This window comes from Panthera pardus, unplaced genomic scaffold, assembly GCF_024362965.1.
Source record: "Panthera pardus isolate Hobbes unplaced genomic scaffold, ASM2436296v1 HiC_scaffold_26, whole genome shotgun sequence".
In the NCBI taxonomy this organism is placed as follows: Eukaryota; Metazoa; Chordata; class Mammalia; order Carnivora; family Felidae; genus Panthera; species Panthera pardus.
In genome coordinates, this window is record NW_026526832.1 from 20,474,587 (window position 1) to 20,496,626 (window position 22,040).

The 22,040-nt window shown below is 39.9% G+C and overlaps 1 protein-coding gene across 1 annotated transcript in view; it reads right to left on the reverse strand.

Annotated features, from left to right (window-relative positions):
• Positions 1-21,771, reverse strand: part of RAB10 (RAB10, member RAS oncogene family) — a 79,662-nt gene extending 57,891 nt beyond the window's left edge. Inside the window, exon 1 of the mRNA XM_019450015.2 lies at positions 21,153-21,771. Within this exon, the coding sequence (XP_019305560.1) occupies positions 21,153-21,279 (127 nt within the window). The 5' untranslated portion in view covers positions 21,280-21,771. The remainder of the gene's footprint in view (positions 1-21,152) is intronic.
• Positions 21,772-22,040: the final 269 nt, after the last annotated feature.

Here is a 22,040-nt window from a genome sequence, read left to right on the forward strand (position 1 = left end):
GGAATCACATGCTGCTAGTCATATGTATGTATATATAAATCAGCAGCAGCAGCTTGATCACAAATTGTGTACCTCAGTCATTGTGTGTGTTTCAAAATTTTAACACCTAAAGCTATCTTTTGAATGGTAGATACAATATTGCAGCGCCTTCCCACTCTCCCCCCACCCCCATTTTATTTTTACTTGAATATAGCTAACAGGTGATGGGACATCAATTCCAGGTATACAACATAGATTCAACAACTCTACACCTTATGCTGTGCTCACCACTAGCAGAGTGACCATCTGTCACCAAACAACGCTATTGCAATACCATTTACTACATTCCCTCTGCTCTACATCTTTTTTACTCCCATGACTTACTCATTCCATAACTGGAAGCCTGTTATCTTCCACTCCCCTTCACCCATTTTGTCCACCTCCCCACTCCCAATCGTAGCCTCTTCATAAGCAGTTAGAACAATGTTCATTCCACAGTCATTCCAAGTATATTTTTAGTTCTATAGTTCTTTTTAGCTTAACAGGAACATTTCTGCCATTAACACTTTACACTCCACCCAAATTTATATGCCCATCATCACTAAAAGAAAAACCTTTCCAATAGGGTTTATACAGATTGATAGAGACCTCACAAAAATGAAGTCACAAATAAGGGAGGATGATCCCAAACCTCCTCCTGCCTCTGTCAACTACCATTAACTATTTCAGTTAAAGATAGTATCAGTTACTTAGATGCCCCAGTTAGAAACCTAACTGGCCCCTTGCTCTCACCAATCCTGTCCCCAATATCTAATCACACTAAATCAAGTGTATTTGTTTACTATCTTAATCCTCACCTTTGTAGCTCAGACCCTCATCATCTCTCTTAGATTCTACCCAGCATTTTGCAAATGTCTCTCTCCCTCCATTAACTTCCATGTTAACACTTTGATACATACCTCTTCATATTCTTTTCTACACATATCAAAGTATATATAGTACACACCTTTTAAACCAAAAAAAAAAAAAAAAAAAAAAGTCCTATCTTAAATCTAAAGTCACCATTCCTCTGCTACAAAACTCTTGATGACACCTTAGAAAATCCTTCTACAATCCAGCCCCAATTTATATCCTGCCATACCTCCCATTCTAGGTCACTTTGTTCTACCTGTAGTCTCCAAACACACCATGTACCAATGACTCCATTCCTATGCAATTCCCTCAACCTGAAAATACCTCTAACCCCCTGGCACCTTATTAATCATGCTTTAAGGCTCAACTTAAATGATTTCCTCTGTGAGGTCTATAATCTCAAAGTTTACAAGTCCCTCCCGTTTCCCACATAATAGCTTTATTATCTTTTACACATTTTACTGAAAAATTAGGTGAGTGACTCGATCACTGAATTGTGAACTCTTCAAAAGAGAAACTCTCATATTTTTTTTACCTTTCATCTCTATATAATCATCATGGCCCTTATACACAATATATGCCCAATAAATGCTTACTGAATAAACCAAATACCTTACTGCTACTGGTTGAAAAGGTTTTTGCTTGTTTTGCCATAATTCAGATTTCAACTGGTGGTTCTAAAAAGTTTTAATTACAAAGAAACACACCTCAAACAATCTTCCTTTCTACTGTCAACGATTTCTTTTCTGTAACTCAACTACCAAAAGAGGTGAAACACACTATTAGAGGTGTTCCCATATCTCCCCTATTTCCATATCTCACATATCTAACACACATATTTCTAAAATAGTGGGGTTTTTTTATTTTGAGAGAAATTTATTTTGAGAGAAAGAGATCGAGCACACACAAGCCAGGGAAGGGACAGAGAAAAGGAAAGATAGAATCCTAACCAGGTTCCGCGCCATCAGCGCAGAGTCTGATGCAGGACTCAAACTGAGGTACTGTGGGATCATGACCTGAACCGAGATCAAGAGTCTGACGCTTAACCAACTGTGCCACCCAGGTGCCCCTGAAGTAGTGTTTTTAACCTGAAGATCTGTTGTGTTTTTGATTAAAACCATTTTCTCATTTTTTTTTTTTTGTTAACGTTTATTCATTTTTGAGAGAGAGAAAAAGAGCGAGCGAGCATGAGCAGGGGAGGGGCAGAGAGAGAAGGAGACAGAATCTGAAGCAGGCTCCAGGCTCTGAGCTGTCAGCACACAGCCCAACATGGGGCTCAAATCCACGGACCACGAGATTATGATCTGAGCTGAAGTCGGACGCTTAACCGACTGAGCCACCCAAGTGCCCCACAACCATTTTTTTAAACCTGAAAATTAGCTGACATATGCTGTGAGCTAAAATTTAGCACTGCTCAAATATATTCTAAGTAAATAAGGTTAATGTGAGATAAAATTTAAAAGCTTTTCTTTGGTTTGTTCACCAATAGCAAAACTATTACATGTCCAGCAAGACTTATTAGTACCCAGATCAAGACCCTTAGAAACTTAGACTTTCAAGGTAATTCTTTCTGGAAAATTAGAAATACTCTTTTTCAGGTATGACACTGGACCAATTTACTTCAGATTCTTAGTATCCATTCAAAAACTGAATAGCAACAAATGGCCAAAAATGGAAAATAAGCTCCTAGCACTTAACAGGTACATCAAAAGTGCTATTTTTGACATGAAAAATAACAAGAATGCAGATACAGAAAGGTGTACATAAAAGAAACACTAAAAATAGCAAGTATAGATACTGAGAATATGAAATTACTTACGCATATAATTAAGTTCAAAACATGCCAGAAAGAAAACTAAGTAACTATTCCATTATTCAGGCAGGGAGTCATCTGTGTGTTTATATGTACATGTGTATATGTGCGCACATGAGTGACTTCCGTTGTTTTTAACTGCCCTTTAAAAATCCAATCAAGAAATTGGGGCACCTGGGTGGCTCAGTCAGTTGAGCATCCGACTTCGGCTCAGGTCATGATCTCACGGTCCGTGAGTTCGAGCCCCGCGTCGGGCTCTGTGCTGACAGCTCAGAGCCTGGAGCCTGCTTCAGATTCTGTGTCTCCCTCTCTCTCTGACCCTCCCCCATTCATGCTCTGTCTCTCTGTGTCTCAAAAATAAATAAACATTAAAAAAAAAAAAAAATTAAAAAAAAAATCCAATCAAGAAATCAAAATTAGAACACTAAAAAACAAAAGCTAATTAAAGACATATGAAGGAATATCAGAATTAAGAAGACATATAGGGCAAATAAAAGACCCAGGTACATCCCTAAAATAGAACATTCACCTTTTATAAGACTAATCAGCAGCATGGATTATGAAGCCAGTATGTCTAGGCTGAAACTCTCATATTTCACAAAAGGAAATCAACAGATAATGTCTAAAATTGATAGATAAACAGCAACATAATCATATTATTTAGAAATATGGGACGCCTGGGTGGCTCAGTCAGTTAAGCATCCGACTTCGGCTCAGGTCATGATCTCACGGCTCGTGAGTTCAAGCCCCACTTCGGGTTCTGTGCTGATCGCTCAGAGCCTGGAGCCTGCTTCAGATTCTGTGTCTCCCTCTCTCTCTCTCTGCCCCTCACCCACTCATAGTGTCTCTCTCAAAAATAAACATTTAAAATTAAAACAAAGAAAAAAGAAAAATGTAATAGTAAATACCAGGAGAATTAGCTAGGAGTTGAAAGGGCCGTCATAGGGAAGAAGAACTCATAGTGGAAACAATGGTACAGCAAACACCTATTTTTCATTGCAAATCATGCAGTACAATGTAACTTTTTTAAACTACAAATAGTTATTACTTTGATTAAAACTTTTTGAAATTTGTTTAAAGAAAGAAAAGACTGGGGGCGCCTGGGTGGCTCCAGCTGGTTAAGCATCAGACTTCGGCTCAGGTCATGATCTTGCACTCCGTGAGTTCAAGGCCCCCATCAGGCTCTGTGCTGACAGCTCAGAGCCTGGAGCCTGCTTCCGATTCTGTGTCTCCCTCTCTCTCTGCCCCTCCCCCGTTCATGCTCTGTCTCTCTCTGTCCCAAAAATAAATTAAAAAAAAAAAAATGCTCAATTATGTCCATGTTAACACAATTTTGACTACTGAAAAGTGACAGTAGGCGGCCAAAGGACTCTGGTGAGAGTTTTTATGGTCTTCGAAGAAGACAAAAAGGAATGAGAGAAAAGAGAAATATTTTTTCACAACCCCAAATGTAATCACGGATTCATTCATGGATCAAACCACTGGGTAAAATGTTTTTAGATAATACAATAGTCACAGTCTCAAAGCATCACCACACCTCTTAATTATTAATTACATTTGGGAAAATACCTTAACAATTCCGCAGACTGTATCTTACACAAGGTTCAAATTTATTGTCTCCAATAACGGACAAAATGACATATGCACACTTCCTGATGTGACGTACAAAGACAAATCACCTAGTTAGTATGTTTGCCAAAATGTTTAACTTGAATCTAATCATGAGGAAGCAAATCCAAAATGTGGGACGTTCTATTAACAAAATACTTATACTCATTTGAAAATGTCAATGTCATGATCTGTTTTGTTCTCAATTAAGGAAAATTTATAGAGACAGGACAACTAAATTCAATATACAATCCTGAACTGGACTCTGGACACCTCCACTGCCAACCATCCTCCAAAGAAGTCAAAAGAGGGGTGTCTGGGTGGCTCAGTCAGTTAAGCATCTGACTTTGGCTCAGGTCATGATCTCACAGTTCGTGAGTTTAAGTCCCACCTCAGGTGAACACGAGCCCTGATTCTTTCTTTCTTTCTCTCTCTCTCTCTGCCTCTCACTCACTTGTGCCATCTCTAAAAAAAAAAAAAAAAATCAGAGGTGGGGGGGGTGCCTGGCTGGCTCAGTCAGTTAAGCATCCAATTCCTGGTTTCAGCTCATGTCAGGTCATGATCTCACTGTGAGATCAAGCCCCACATTGGGCTCTGCACTGATAGTGTGGAGATTGCTTGGGATTCTCTCTCTCCTTCTCTTTCTCTCTGCCCATCCCCTACTCTTTCTCTCTCTCTCAAAATAAACTAAAAATAAATTAAAATAAAATAAAATAAGGTAAAATAAGGGAAGAAAAAAGAAAGAGAAAGAGAAAAAAAGAAAAAAAAGAGTTAGAACATGAGAACTTGCATTTCCACCAGGTTTTCTGGTGATGCTGGTGCTGCTGCTGCTAAGAAAGACACTTTGGAACCACTTTCTTCACAGTCACTGCACATTTTTAAAAATGGATCATTATTATCACCTTTAAAGAAAATCAACCCACCACACACTGTCGAAATTTTATAATGGTAAAGGAAGGCCAAATACTACCTAAAAGCAAATCACCCACTGAAGCAGATTCATGGAAGTTATGTGAGAAAACTTAACTGACAAATAGCAAGAAAGATGCGACAAGCTGTAATACTATTCCACGGTGCATGTCAAAATCCACAAAACAACGTATGATATGCAACACCAAGTAAGCACACAACACCGTTGCTTTCAGAAAGATGTGTTTTACAAGTAAAAGAATCAAGGACAAATTTACAAAAAATGTATTTACTCTTGAAATTGTTAGCTATAAGGCTTTCTATAAGATTATCATTTAAGACTTCCAATTCTTTCCTTGCAGCCACTCATTCCCATCAATCAATAAATTCTAAATGAAAAGCTATATTTGAGAAAACAGTTCCCTAAAAAAAATTATTACTCCACTGAGCAGTTTTAAACTCAAGAATTTCCTAAAACTCATTAAGAGATCAGGAAAAAAACTGTTTGAAGAAAGAGTCCCTTCAGCAGAAACGTTTTTATGGTGCTAAAGTATTCCAAGGGTAGATAAAATGTCAAGGATGGAGATGTTCCCCAAGACTGAAGAAAATGTTGAAAAAGCAAACTGTGGTTAACTAGATCACTATTGCAGTTGGAAATCATTATTAAATGAGAAGATCACAACCTAGGGCAAAGGGTAAGAGCATTTATATATATATATATGTATGTGTGTGTGTGTATATATATACATGTATATATATATACACGTATGTATATACATATATACATGTATATATATACACACACACACATACACGTATATATATATATATATATATATATATATATGCTCTTACCCTTTGCCCTAGGTTGTGATATATATACATGTATGTGTGTGCATATATATATATACGTGTGTGTCTGTGTGTGTGTGTATATATATATATACACGTGTATGTATATATATACATATGTATATATATACATACACACACACACACACACACACACACATATATATATGGCCTCTTCATCAGTAACCTAAATAACAATGCCTGCTACGTAGCATCATCTAGAAAAAAGTTGAAATCAGCTCAAGAAAATATGTACTGGGAGCTAAAGAAGAAAGTTTAAAATGTTCTGTACTTAAAAAAAAAAAGTCCTGTTAAGTTGTGGTTCCTACATATAAAAACACCTTGGGGCACCTGGGTGGCTCAGTTGGTTGGGCGCCCAACTTCTGCTCAGGTCATGATCTTGTGGCCTGTGGGTTCAAACCCTGCACTGGTCTCTATGATGACAGCTCAGAGCCTGCAGCCTGCTTCAGCTTCTGTGTCTCCCTCTCTCTCTGCCCCTTCCCCACTCACGCTCTGTATCTCTCCATCTCTCAAAAATGAACAAATGTTAACAAAAAAAATTTTAAATAAAAATAAATGAATAGACATTGTAACTAACCATAATAGATGAAGACAAAAAATCTTATGACCTCAGGGTCCACTAAAGACACCAATGAGAAGCAAGCCACTTCATGTCTCAGAACCCTGAGAAAGGTTTAATAGGAGGTATCAGGTACCAGGCAGAAACTGATTAAAGGTTTACATAAGGACACCCCAAGATCTAGCCTCCATCTCAAATAGCCAGATTTTACCACTCCACAAGACTAAGCAGGAGTCTAAAGGTTTATTCTCCAGAAAATATAAAACCGATACACTTTGAATTCAAGAACAAGAGGCTCAATGGAGTATGGAGAGACAAAAACAGGGAGGTTAAAAAGCCCCACCCATGCTTACAGAGCTTGCAAACATCTTTTTAATGACCCATTCTTGGGGCGCCTGGGTGGCTCCGTCGGTTAAGCGTCCGACTTCAGCTCAGGTCATGATCTCACGGTCCGGTCCGTGAGTTCGAGCCCCGCGTCGGGCTCCGTGCTGACAGCTCAGAGCCTGGAGCCTGCTTCCGATTCTGTGTCTCCCTCTCTCTCTGACCCTCCCCCGTTCATGCTCTGTCTCTCTTTGTCTCAAAAATAAACATTAAAAAAAAAAAAATAATGACCCATTCTTTTTTTTTTTTTTTAATTTTTTTTTTTCAACATTTATTTATTTTTGGGACAGAGAGAGACAGAGCATGAACGGGGGAGGGGCAGAGAGAGAGGGAGACACAGAATCGGAAACAGGCTCCAGGCTCTGAGCCATCAGCCCAGAGCCTGACGCGGGGCTCGAACTCACGGACTGCGAGATCGTGACCTGGCTGAAGTCGGACGCCCAACCGACTGCGCCACCCAGGCGCCCCGACCCATTCTTAATTATGAACATACACCCTGAAATCACCAATCATTTGAGAAAGGCCTCTAAAATACAAAATAAAACAAATGTGGGGAGAGCACAGAAAACTTGAAGGAAAAAACAGGCAAGAAATAGAAATGTCAAACAAGCTATCTCCCAAGAAAAAAATAATTCATGAAAAGAGTACACTTTAAAAAAAAAAACAAGAAAAAACTACTACAAATTTTAAAATATGACAGCTGAACTAAAACCTTCAATAGAAAAGTTAAAAGATAAAGTTGAGGAAATCTTCCAGAAAATAAAACCAATTAGGGGCGCCTGGGTGGCTCAGTCGGTTGGGCGTCTGACTTCGGCTCAGGTCATGATCTCATGGTCCATGAGTTCGAGCCCTGCGTCAGGCTCTGTGCTGACAGCTCAGAGCCTGGAGGCTGTTTCAGATTCTCTGTCTCCCTCTCTCTCTCTGACCTTCCCCCATTCATGCTCTGTCTCTCTCTGTGTCAAAAATGAATAAACGTTAAAAAAAAAAAAAAAATTAAAAAAAAAAAAGAAAAGAAAACCAATTAACAAAGCTGGAAAATAGGAAATTACACAATAAAAAGTCCAAAAACCAATTAAAAACAAAATAAAGGGGGCACTTGGGTGACTCAAGTCAGTTGAGCAGCTGACTCTAAATTTCAGCTCAGGTCATGAGTTAAAGTCCCATGCCTGGCTCTGTGCTGACAGTATGGAGCCTGTGTGGGACACTCTTTCCCCATCACTCTCTGACCCTCCCCTGCTTGCTCGCTCTCAAAATAAATAAATAAACTAAAAAAAAATAAAATAAAATAACAAAAAAAAAATAAAGGGAAGAAAATTATAGGGGGTAAAAATGCAAGAAAAAAACATAAAGACCAAGTATTTAGAAAAATGGGTTCATAAAAAAAAAAAAAAAAGACCCCACCCACTAAGATACATCATTCTGGAATCTGTTACCAGTCATCAAAAAAACTTAAAATTTTTTACATTTTTATTTATTTTTGAGAGAGAGAGAACACAGTGGGGAGAGGCAGAGAGAGAGGGAGACACAGAATCTGAAGCAGGCTCCAGGCTCTGAGCTGTCAGCACAGAGCCGGAAGCAGGGCTCAAACCTACGAGCCGTGAGATCATGAACTGAGCCGAAGTTGGATGCTTAACCAACTGAGCCATCCAGGCACCCCTAAAAAAACTTTTAAATCTAAAAACTTCTAGAGACAAACTAGATCACAAATAATGGATAAAGAATCAGAATGAGGGCGTGCCTGGGTGGCTCAGTCAGGTGAGCATCCAACTCTTGACTTCAGCTCAGGTCATGATCCCAAGGTGGTGGGATTGAGCCCCACATGAGGCTGAGTGGGGAGCCTGCTTAAAATTCTCTCTCCCTCTGCCCCTCTCCCCTACTTGTGCGCTCTTTCTCTTAGGGGGAAAAAAAAAAAGAATCAGAATTGTACCGGATTTGTTAGCAACATCAGAAGCTAGAAAATAGACTAATATTTTCAAAACCCTAAGGAACAATTATTTTCAACTTAGAATTCTATCCCTATCAGACCTTCAATTGAATTAAAAAGAATTAAGATGTTGTCAAAATGGAAAGTCTCAAAAAATTTCCTTTGCCATACAACCTTTTTTCAAGAAGCTACTTAGAAGAGGAAAGGATCCAAGGCAGTAAACCAAAAAACAGTGTCACAAAGAAGAGGCAGTTAAGGGAAGCCCCAAGGCAACAGCAGTACAACAGGCTTAGTTACTAACCAATCTATTACTGAAGCAGGAAGGAGAAAAGATCTAGAAGAGGTGTGTCCAGGAAAAAAAATTATCTCTCTGACAGTATGACTGTATAGATAATCATTCTGAGAGGTTGTTGGAGGATGTAGGAAAACTAGACAATGGGTAAAATGAAATTAATCAAATAAAGAGAATTTTAACTTCAGAGGAAAGAGAGAATCATAATAAATTATTTGGCTTAACAGGGAATATTTACATGAGCATGGAACCACCAGAAACCAATTTGACAAAAAGGAGAAAGAATAAGATGAGATTATAAAACGTTAAAATTCCCATCTAGGGGCGCCTGGGTGGCGCAGTCGGTTAAGCGTCCGACTTCAGCCAGGTCACGATCTCGCGGTCTGTGAGTTCGAGCCCCGCGTCAGGCTCTGGGCTGATGGCTCGGAGCCTGGAGCCTGTTTCTGATTCTGTGTCTCCCTCTCTCTCTGCCCCTCCCCCGTTCATGCTCTGTCTCTCTCTGTCCCAAAAATAAATAAAAAACGTTGAAAAAAAAAATTTAAAAAAAAAAAAAAAAATTCCCATCTAATATTAAATTAATGGGACACGTGGGTGGCTCAGTCAGTTAAGCGTCTGACTTCGGCTCAGTCGTTGAACTTGTGGTTCATGAGTTTAAAGCCCAGCATCAGGCTCTGTACTCACCGCAATGCAGAGCCTGCTTGGGATTCTCTCTCTGCACCCCCCTTTCTGCCCCTCCCCACTTGCGTGTGCGCGCACTTTCTCTCACTTCGAAAAAATAAACTTTAAAAATATAAAAATGGGACGCCTTGGCGGCTAAGTCGGTAAGTATCCGACTCTGGCTCCAGTCATAATCTCAGTTTGTGAGATCAAGTCCCACATCCGGCTCTCTGCTGTCAGCGCAGAGCCTGCTTTGGATACTCTGTCCCCCTCTCTCTGCCCCACCCCTATTCTCACGTGCTTGGTATCTTTCAAAAATAAATAAACATTAAAAAATTTTAAACGGAAAATTAATTAATGACTCAAAAGATATATGGGCATATCATTTGAAAACAGAGGTATGTAGGGGCACCTGGCTGGCTCAGTCAACAGAGTATGTGACTGGGGGTTGTGAGTTTGTACCCCACCATGGGCACAGAGCTTACTTAAAAAAATAAAAATAAGGAGCGCCTGGGTGGCTCAGTCAGTTAAGCGTCTGACTTCTTTGGCTCAGGTCATGACCTCATGGCTTGTAAGTTTGAGCCCCATGTTGGGCTCTGTGCTAACAGCTCAGAGCCTCCGTTGGATTCTGTGTCTCCCTCTCTCCCTGCCCCTTCCCCACTCGTGCTCGCTCTCTCTCTCTCTCTCTCTCTCTCTAAAATAAACATTGAAAATAAAAAAAATAGTGGGGCGCCTGGGTGGTCCAGTTGGTTGAGCGCCTGACTCTTGATTTCAGCTCAGGTCACAATCCCAGGGTCGTGGAATCAAGCCCTGTGTCCAGCTCTGCACCGAGCATGGAGCCTGCTTAAGATTCTCTCTCCCTCTGCCCCTCTATCCGGCCCATGCACACGCGCTTGCTCTCTCTCTCTCAAAAACAAAACAAAACAAAACGAATAAAAACATAGAGGTAGGTAACAGAAGAGCTAGACAATGCCTCTCAAGAGCAAGACTGGGGATGGACAGGGATAGGACGAGAGATTTCTTTATTACTAAAAATCTTATACCAGTATTTTATTTCAAATATTATCACTGATAAAAATTTTGAAAATCTTTCAGAAAGCAGAGTGTAAGTTGCTATTATATAAAAGAGTCACTTGAGTCAACTTTCACTCTTATACATAATCTCTGAAGCCTTCAGAACATCTGCACCACCTGATCATGAGATTTAAAAAAACAAAAAACAAAAGGCCTGTACATTCAATAAATGGTACTGGAGCAACTGGATATCCATTCCATAGCCAAAAAAGATTAACTTCAACCTAAAACTCACACCATATACAAAAAGTAACTCAAAATAGATTGCAGGCTCACATGTAAAATGTAAAACGATAAAATTTAGAAAACACCATGGAAGAAAATCTTCAGGATCTAGGACTAAACAGAGTTCTTAGACACCAAAAGCATGATCCGTTAAAAAAAAAAAAAAAAAATTAGGGGCGCCTGGGTGGCTCAGTCGGTTAAGCGGCCGACTTCAGCTCAGGTCGCGATCTCGCGGTCCGTGAGTTCGAGCCCCGCGTCGGGCTCTGTGCTGACGGCTCAGAGCCTGGAGCCTGTTTCGGATTCTGTGTCTCCCTCTCTCTCTGGCCCTCCCCCATTCATGCTCTGTCTCTCTCTGTCTCAAAAATAAATAAATGTTGAAAAAAAAATTAAAAAAAAAATTAGTTAGACTTCATCAAAATTAAAACTGCTCTATGAATGTCTACATAATGAAGAAGAGACAAGATACAGACTAAGAGAAAATACCTGCAAACCACAAATCCAACAAAGGACTAGTATCTAAAATGTATAAAGAGGAGTGCCTGGGTGACTCAGGTAACCGTCGGACTTCAGTTCAGGTCATGATCTCACGGTTCGTGAGTTCAAGTTCCACATCTATTGGACTCTGCACTGACAGTATAGAGCCTGCTTGGGATTCTCTCTCTCCCCCTCGCTCTCTGCCCCTCCCCCACTCCCACTTTCTCTCAAAATAAACTGTAAGTAAGTAAATAAATAAATAAATAAAATGTGCAAAGAACTCTCAAAACTCAACAGTAAAAACAATCAAAGAAAATGGGCAACTGACATGAACAGACATTTCATCAAAAGATATATAGATGGTAAATAAGGACATAAAAAGATTTTTCAACACCTCTGGCCAGCAGGGAAATGCAAATTAAAGCCACACTGAGAATATCACTATACAGATACCAGAATAGCAAAATACAAAATAGTAACACCACCAAATGCTGGTGAGGATGCAGAGAAACTAGATCACTCACACACTGCTGGTGGGAATGTAAAATAGTAAAGCCATTCTGGAAACAGTTTGGTAGTTTCTTATAAAACCAAACATGCAATTACCATATGACCCAGTAATTATACTATTGGGCATTTATCCCAGAGAAATGAAAACTTATGATCATATAAAAACCTATATACAAATATTCCTAACAGCTTTATTCACAACAGCCAAAAAGTGGAATCAGCAGTGATGTTCCTCAACAGGTGAATGGTTAAACAAACTGGTGAATGCATACCATGGAATACTACACAATAAAAAAGAACTACCAATATACACAACAACTTGGGTGAATCTCCAGAGAATTATGCTATGTGAATAAAAGCCAACCCCAAAAGGTATACCCTGTACAATTCTATTTATATAACATTTACGAAACAACAAAATTTTATAAATGAAAAACAAAGTTCTGGAGTAGATAAATGGGGGCAGGGGTAGGAGTATAGTTAAAAGAACACCAGGGATCTTTGCTTCTTGGAACTGTTCAGTATCTTCACTGTGGTAGTGGCTACATTAACATACACAAGTGATAAAACTATGGAGAATTTAAAACATATACAAATCAAAACAAGTAAAACTGAGAAACAGGGATGCCTGGGTGGCTCAGTCGCTTGGGCATCCAACTTCAGCTCAGGTCATGATCTCGCTGCTTGTGAGTTCGAGCCCTGCGTCAGGCTCTGCACTGACAGCTCAGAGCCTGGAGCCTGCTTCCAATTCTGTGTCTTTCTCTCTCTCTCTCTCTCTCTCTCTCTCTCTCTCTGCCCCTCTCCCACTCACGCTCTCTTTCTCTCAAAACTAAACACTAAAAAAAAAAAAAAAAAAAACCTGAGAAACATAAATATGTAATGTATGTATGTATGCAAATGTAAAATAAGACTGATGTACTGTGCCAGATGTTAGTATCCTGGTTGTGATATTACACTAGTTTCAAAAAATGTTTCCACTGAGAGAACTGGGTAGAAGGCACAAGAATTCCCACTGTATTATTTTTTATAACTGCATATGAATCCACAATTGCCTTAATAAAAATTTCTATTAAAACACGTCTGCATATACATCGCTATTAATATGAAAGAAACAAATCAACACTGTCCTTCTATACTGATTTTGATACATTGTACTATTTGGGTCTCCACAAAACTGTTTTTCCTTTTTCTAATGATTTACGACCTTGGATGCTCTGTTTCTGGGCCATACTGGAAACTCTGTGTTCCACCACCAATGGCTGTTTTCCTCAAAAGAAAAAAAAAAAAAAAAAAAAAATTTCATCTCTGGAAAGAAGGATAAACATCAAGCAATCACTTTTGCTTGTAATCCAAAATATGCAGTACTGTTTTCAAAGAAAATTTTTTCTCATTTCAGATTTCTCTTCAGGTGAGTTTTCTGCACTAATATTTTATTCTAACCATTTATTTTCAAAGTCTTTATCTTATAATTCAAATTTTAAAAACTTATTCCAAGGACATTTGGCTGCTTCAGTAGGTAGGACGTGCGACTCTTGGTCTTGGGGTTGTTAAATTCAAGCTCTATGTTGGATGTAGAGTTCACCTAATTACGTAAAAATAAAATCTTCAAGAGAAAAAAAAAACAGGATTCCATTAACCCCCAATACTCATCGATTTAAAGGAAGCAAATCTATGATCTTTACAAGACTTTTATTGGTCTTACAGATTCAGAAAATGTTCTATTAACATTCTCTGTAGCTTCCTTAAACTCTTCCTTTCTGACCTAACCAACTCCATAAGCATTTTTCCCATGCATATCTCTTTAGCTAATTTATATTTCATATTTATACAGAATACATCTTTAGCAATTTATATTTTATGCTAAATAAAAGTTTATAATTTGTAAATCAACACTCAACGAGCTCTAACAGTTCTCTGTTAATTACAGTTCCTACCACAGCACTGACTGGGCAAACTGGTACTGTTAAAAGTTGAAAGAGATTGCCAATATTTCTATCACTCTTTCTCTTTTTCAAACCGAACAGGCATACAGGTATTCCTTTAACTTATTTGTACACTCTTATACACTGTAATTCTGGAAGTGAAAATAATTATCCTTAACATCAGCTTAGCTCTACTCTGTTAAGCTCTAGGTTTGCAAAGGACAAGTAACCCGAACAAAACTCCTTGATATTTGGTGCTGATACTTGTTACTTCTTCACTCCTGCCAAAACAACAACAAAAACAAAAAACAACACTGCAACTTCATTTTTCAAATAGAAATTGATGAATGGGAGAATTAGCCATCATTAATTTTTTTTTCAAACAAAACCATGAAGTTCTCATAATCAGAAATATGGCCATAGAACTAGATCTGGATTCTAGTAAAAAAGCTTTCACTAATTACCCATAAAATCTTTTGGAACTTACTTCACTTCACCAGTCTGTTTCTTGACTTAAAATTAATTGCAGGATTCTTTTCCTGCATTGATATTTTTTTTTCTAACATCCCAAGGAGCTCCATGTAGGTACACACAACAAAAAGACAGACCAATGATACTAAAGTGTGGGAAAGTACCATATAGGATCCTCTTGACTCAAAGACCACTGGTTAACAGTAACTATCACATGGAACACCGAGGAGCTGCCTGTGATTAAATGCTCTTACAGAGAACTAGGTCAAGTGTTGGGTAGCTTTTGTTTTTTGGATTCTTAGTAAAATACACATAACATAAAATTTACCAGTTTTTAAAAACTGTGGTAAAAATTCATATAAGATTTACCATCATGAGTCGCCTGGGTGGCTCAAGTCGGTTAAGCGTCCGACTTTTAGTTTCAGCTCAGGTCGAGCCCCATGGTTGGGGAGTTCCAGCCCCCTGCTGGGCTCTGCACTGACAGAGTGGAGCCTGTTGGGAGTGTCTACCCCCACCTCTGCCCCCACTCCATCAAAATAAATAAATAAAAGTTAAAAAAAATATTTACCTATCTTAACAAGTTTTAAGTGTATGGTACAGTAATGTTAAGTATATTCACTTTGTTGTGCAACAGATCTCCAGAACTTTTTCACCTTACAAAACTGAAACTCTATACCCATTAAACAACTCCCTATTTCCCCCTTCTCCCAGTCCCTGAGGGACTATCATTCTACCTCTCACCATTCTACTTTCTGTTTCTATGAATTTGACTTTAGATACCTCATGTAAGTGCAAGCATATAGTGAATATTTGTCTTTTTGTGCATTTAACCATTTTTAAGCATACAGTTCAGTGGCATTACATGATATTCTAATCATTATACAATCATCACCACTACCCTCTCTACAACTTTTTCATCTTCCCAAAGTCAAACTCTGTACCCATTAAGCAATAAATGAAATTCTGTACACATTAAGCAATAACTCCCCATTACCCAGTCTCCAGGCCCTGATAACCACTATTCTACTTTCTCTATGAATTTGCCTATCCTAGGTACCTCATATAAATGATTTCACACAGTATCTGTCCTTTTTTCGGTCTGCCTTGTTTCCCTTAGCACAGTGTTTTTAAGGTATCCATGTTGTTGTATATGCGAGAATTTCATTCCTTTTTAAGGCTGAGTAATATTCCACTCTATGCATATACTACTACATTTTGTGTATCCATTCATGTGGACATTTGGGTTGTTTCTACCATTTGGCTATTGTGAATAATGCTGCTAAATAGATAGTAAGTATGGTGAGGATGTGGAGAAATTGGAACCCTGGTGCAGTGACAGTAAGAATACAAAAGAGTACAGCCGCTGTGAAAAACAATAGGGTGGTTTCCCAAAAACTTAAAAATAGAATTACCACATGATCCAGAAATTCTACTTCTGGGTCTAAACCCAAAAGTACTGAAAGAACTTGAACAGGTAACTGTATGACAAAGTTCATTTTTTTAAAAAATGTTTATTTATTTTGAGAGACAGAGTATGTATGTGAGCAGGGGAGGAGCAGAGAGGGAGAAGGAGACTCCCAAGCAGGCTCCACACTCAGCACGGAGCCCAATGCAGACATCAATCTCACAACTGAAAGATCACTACCTGAGCGGATATCAAGAGTCATATGCTTAACCAACTGAGCCACCCAGGAGCCCCTGACAAAGTTCATTTTTGATAAGCCAGTCATCCTAATGGGTTGCAGTAACATCTCATAGTGGTTTTGAATTGCATTTCCCTAATTATTAGTGATGCTGAACAACTTTTCATGTGCTTACTGGCCATCTGTAGATCTTCTTTGGAAAAATGTCTGCATAGTTTTTAATCAATCCTAAAACTAGGTATTAAAATGAAAGATTCCTTAGGTACCCTGGCATTCCTATAGCATGAGCTGCTGACTGAGAATCACAGCAAAGTCCAGGCATGTTTAATATGACAGGGGTTTTGCTCATTTCTCTAAAAAGCAGCCTCCCCATATAAATGGGCTCAGTTCAATTAAATCAACCAATTCTTAAATGCAGGTTAGTGGAACCATCCTACTCTAATAAAGCTTAGCAAAAAGGATGCATTCATTATACCTCTCCCAGAGGCAAGAGCCTTTACCAATTTAACTTCTTGCATGGAGCCCAGACAATCCATTTCCCAACAAAAGATATTCCCTATGGAAAAGGTAATAATACACCAAGGCATGGAATGAGGAATTAATACCAAAAAATAGCACATTCAGTAATACAGCCCACTAAAAAATTCTGCCTTAGGACAAGTCCGTGTAACTACCATTAAAGAGTAATGTTTTCCTGACGTCATACTGCCAAGAGGGCTATAACCAAATGGACCCCTGAATAGCTCTCTTTAGCAAATATTTCTCAAACCAGTTTTACCCTAAAATTATTCTACTAGCCAAACAGCTATTATTCTTAAGCAAAATCTGATTGCAATATACTTCACATATACAATGTTCAGAAAGTAGACAGGAAGGAAAATATTAAAATAAAACTGGCCCCTATTCTATATTAAAGGGTCCTGACTGTATTACTTGTCTGCCTGTCTTCATTCATTATTTATCTCACACCCATTAAGAGAAACTTTTTTTTTTAATTTTTTTTAATGTTTTTATTTATTTTTGAGACACAAAGCGCTCACTTCGGCAGCACATATATTTTTGAGACACAGAACATGAGCAGGGGAGCGGCAGAGAGAGAGAGGGAGACACAGAATGTGAAGCAGGCTCCAGGCTCTGAGCTGTCAGCACAGAGCCTGACTCGGGGCTTGAACTCATGGAGTGTGAGATCATGACCTGAGCTGAAGTCGGACACTTAACTGACTGAGCCACCCAGGCGCCTCAAGAGAGACTCTTCTAAGTGCTTAGCCTCTATCCACAAAAAACAAACAAAAAACAACAACAACAAAAAACCTCTGCCCTCATGCAGCTTATATTCTAGTGCCCTTGGATTCACTTTGAGAATGGTGAGTGTGGGACATAACAGTAATTTGTTTTTGCAACTCTGCAATAAATGTGACCATAAATATCATAATTTCTGCTATAAATGTGTGGGAATTGAAAGTACACAGAAAAATTTAAATACTGTAGTCTTTGTGAGCACTATGGGCATAATAAGCCCATAAAAATTCTTTCTTCTAAGAATCAATGACCAACAAACAACTAAAATGATTCCATCTGAATAATGAGGGTCTGCCTTCTATCGGCAGTTTGGTCCTTGTGAATACCTACTTCTATTTATTTCTGAATACTCACTTAGCAAGGTAACTACTTACTCAAACCTCAAGAGGTTTTAACAATCAAGTAACAACTCAAATTTCACTATCATTCATAATTAGCGAATGCTCTAGATTTTTTAAAAAACAAAACTAAAGAGATAACCCTAGTCAACTGATAACATTTTTTAAAAAGTAAAAAAATAGCATACAAAGTCACTTCTAGCCAACTAGCTAGTTCAGACTGTTCAGACATACACTGTCCAATATGGTAGCCACTAGCCACAGGTGACTATCGAGCACTTGAAACGTGCCAAACCCAAAGTGAAATTAGTTTCAGTAAATAACATACACACTGAAGAAAAACAATAGAAAATATTTCAACAATTTTTAAATATTGACTACATAGTAAGATGATACCATTTGGGGGAAAAGGAGTTAAAACATTATTAAATTCTTTTACTTTTTTAATGTAAAAAAAACCTTTTTTTACTTTTTTCAATATCAAAAAATATGTGGCTCAGATTCTATTTGTTTTAAACAGCACTGGTTTAATAGACTTCTAAACCTGCACACAGAGTGATACATGCAATATCTGTTGGAGCTATACTTAGAATTTCATACTTCTTCACTTCTCAGTTCACACTCTTCAGCCTATCTCCTATACCAAAATACCAAACATATCAAATATTTTTATATCAAAATATGAAACTTTCAGAGTCTGATGTGAAATTGTTTAGCAGAGACTAACAAATATTTGAGTGACCATATGCTCAGGGCATTCAATCCATAAAGTAACTTGTTCTGCTATCCTTCAACAGCCAAAGGTACATATAGTCTGTATCTAGCTAATAAGCACTCTGCTCCTACAGTATGCCTGGCACCATGCTAGACGCTTTACTCTCACTGACCCATAAAATCCTCACAACTACCCTATGTAGTAGATTCTATTTAAAGAAGAAATTGAGAGGCACCTTGGTGGCTCAGTTGCTTAAGCATCCAACTCTTGATTTCAGCTCAAGTCATGATCTCACAATTCAGGAAATCAAGCCCCACATCAAACCCTGCACTGCCAGTGTGGAGCCCACTTGGGATTTTCTCTCTCTGCCCCTCCACTGCTCGAGTGCTCTCTCTCAAAAATAAATAAATAAGCTTAAAAAATAATAATAAAATAATGAAGAAATTGAAGCACAAAGAGGTTAAATAACTTGCTAAAGTCCCACAGCCTGTGGAAGTAGGATTCCAACCAAGCAGGCTCTAACCAAAACCACCACACATTTCCCCTAAAAAAAGGACTACACAAGGGGTGCCTAGCTGAAAGTTGGAAGAGCATGCAACTCTTGATCTCGAAGTTGTGAGTTTGAGCCCCACGTTGGGTACAGAGATTACTAAATAAATACATAAAACTTAAAAAAAAGAAAAAAAAAAAAGAAAGACTACACAAGACTGAGTCATTATCTTATAGGATTGGGTTCTAGTTGTGTGTACGTACCCATTACGAAAAGACTAGAATAGATGGGGCTTAATGCATTGCTTCCTACTCTCATTCCACCCTTCTCAATGGCAGGTTAAAGTTGATCTTGATCTTGCTAAAGGTTTACACTATGCTCCCTTTTCCAGAATTTCTAGGCCCTATCCTATTCCACTGGTCCAATTCCTATGTCCTTCAGGCTTCATTTCAGATACCATCTCCATGCAAGCCTACTCAGATTCCCCCATGATTTAGGCTGGTCACCTCTCCTATGTTCATCCCTTTGTAGCACTTCCCACGCTCTGTTGTGACTGCTCAAGGGGTCTACCCTGTTCACCACTTATAGTACCTAAAACCGTGCCTAGCATCAGGTGCTCAATAAATATTTGCTGAACTATCTAACCATGCGACCCACCCAGTTACAGCTAAAAGTGGTAGCATATTAAAAGCAAACTTAGTGGTAGGAAGTGCTAATCCACAAGCAGAAAACAAGTTCTAAATTTCAGGGAATTTATGACAGGTCAAGAGAATAGTATGATACACATCCAATAATGATTGCAATGTCTCCCACCCATCCCGAAAAAAGGAAGAGTAAAATTAAAAATCTATTTAAAATTATCATTTGCCCAACTTAATTTCAGTATAATTTCATATTAATTAAGTAGCTAACAAAAATTTTGTCATAAATCCAAATTAACCATTCCAATAATGCTGTATATTGAAATCAGCTTAATTTTGCAATTCCCAGAGTTCAGAGAAGGCTGCAGTTGCTTTTTAAAATCTCTCAAATATAAAACTAGTTACATGTATAACTGGGTTTCACTGCACTGCCCCAATGCTGAGTGCTGGGTTCCAAATGACAGGGGCAACCATGTATCCTTTAAGATATTTACTGCGTGTGGTTGGGGGGGGTGGGCATTTTTCGCATACAATTCATTTAACACAAGTCGTCTTAATGCCACTAAATTTTCTAACCAGAATCCAAAGGAATTTTCCCAGAGTCTTCCCTTTTTTTTTTTTTTTCCAAAACCAGAAACCAACTAAAAAGGTCAACCTTTAGTTCTTACTTCCACACTAAGTAATTCTGAAACATAAGGTGAAAGTAAATTAGAAGTTCTACGGCTAGGACGGGCCAAACGTTTTCCCGGAAATTCTAGCGTAAAGTCTAACAGAAGGGAGAACTTCATTCTCTCGGGTTTGAGGACAGAAACTGATCATCTCCCTTAGATTACTGTTTCTGTTGATGTCTGGAAAAGCACTGTGAGGCAAACATGCCATTGAGTCCCACCCCAAGCACTAAGAGCCTCCGATTGTTTGACACATCAATGGATTAGTCAACGCGGGGGAACTCACTTTTCCCCTCTAATTTGCTTTAATTATTCCTCACACAAACCCTCAAGTTTACTCTAAGTTATGACCATACAGAATCTTCTCTTTGCCCTGAAGTATAAATTCAGGCCTTTACCAAATGACCTACGGCTTCAATCCCAACCACTAAAATAAATCCCTTACAAGTATCGTGCATTTAGTAACGCCACACAAATATGGAAAAAGCCAGTGCAGTCGCTTAAAGAAACAGCATTCTGGAACGTGGTTAATGCTGCATATTTTGCATCAGAGGCACCGAACAGAGTAGGAGACTTGAAAGCAAAAGACCGGATGGAAAGCAGGAGAAGACCCCGCCCCAGTAAGCTCGATGTCGATTCAAACAGTAACTTAGGTCTGTCGCTTGGAATCGGAATCACTGAAACAAAGGCGTTTATTACGGGAAGCAAGATGTCTGGAGTAACAGAAACGGTCTGCTGCTACCCAGACCGTACACCATCTTCCCACAGGTCTTACCTATGGTGGAAATAAAGGTGGTATTGAAGGCATCATCCGAAAAACGAAAAAGGACGCAGGTCTTCCCCACTCCCGAGTCTCCGATCAGGAGCAGCTTGAAAAGCAGGTCGTACGTCTTCTTCGCCATTGGGAGGAGCGGCTCAGGCTCTCGCCGCCGGCGGCCCCAAGGGATCGGTCCCTCTCACTACAGCCAACTCCTCGCTCGGGCGTTCTCAGGCCGGAGGACCGGGGAAGCGTGGGAAAAACGAGGGCTCGAGAGGGCGCGGGCGACCTGCGAACTGCCTCGTCGAGGAAGCCCCCCGACGGTGGCGGCGTCCGGTGCCTCCGAGGGCGGCGACCGCGGCTCCGCAGCCTCTCCCAGCCGCTCCGCCCGGTTCCGGGGAGTCGGTCGGGACAAAATGGCCTCCCCTCCCCCCTCAGGGCTGCTCGGCCGGGACGCTCCCACGGGCGAGCAAGCAAGCTCTGCCGTCGAGGGAGTGCGGCGGACGTGAGGACAGTCTCCCTCCCAAGCAGAAACTCCGCGCCAGGACGCGGCGGTGGCAGTGGAGGACCCCGAGCCGACGAGCTCAGCTACATAGCCACAGGAAGCCGAGCCGCCCCGGCCAGAGCCACCTTTTCCCCGTGCCCTCTCACGCCGGCGTGCGCGCTGCCTGAGACGCACGCAAGGACGTACGCCCGCCCTTCCCTCGCGCCCTAGCCCTGCGGATCGCCTCTGCGCACGCGCGCCGGAGCGTGTAGGGGCACGCGGGGGCGGAGAGTGGTGCGCCGGCTCTCCGAGCCTCTGTCTGAGGCCGGACGGAGAAGAGAGAAGGGAGGGGCGAGAGAGGGCGAGGCCGCGGGCGCGCTCCCTGCGGCCGCCTGATAGGGTGCGCCGCGTTAAGAGTACGC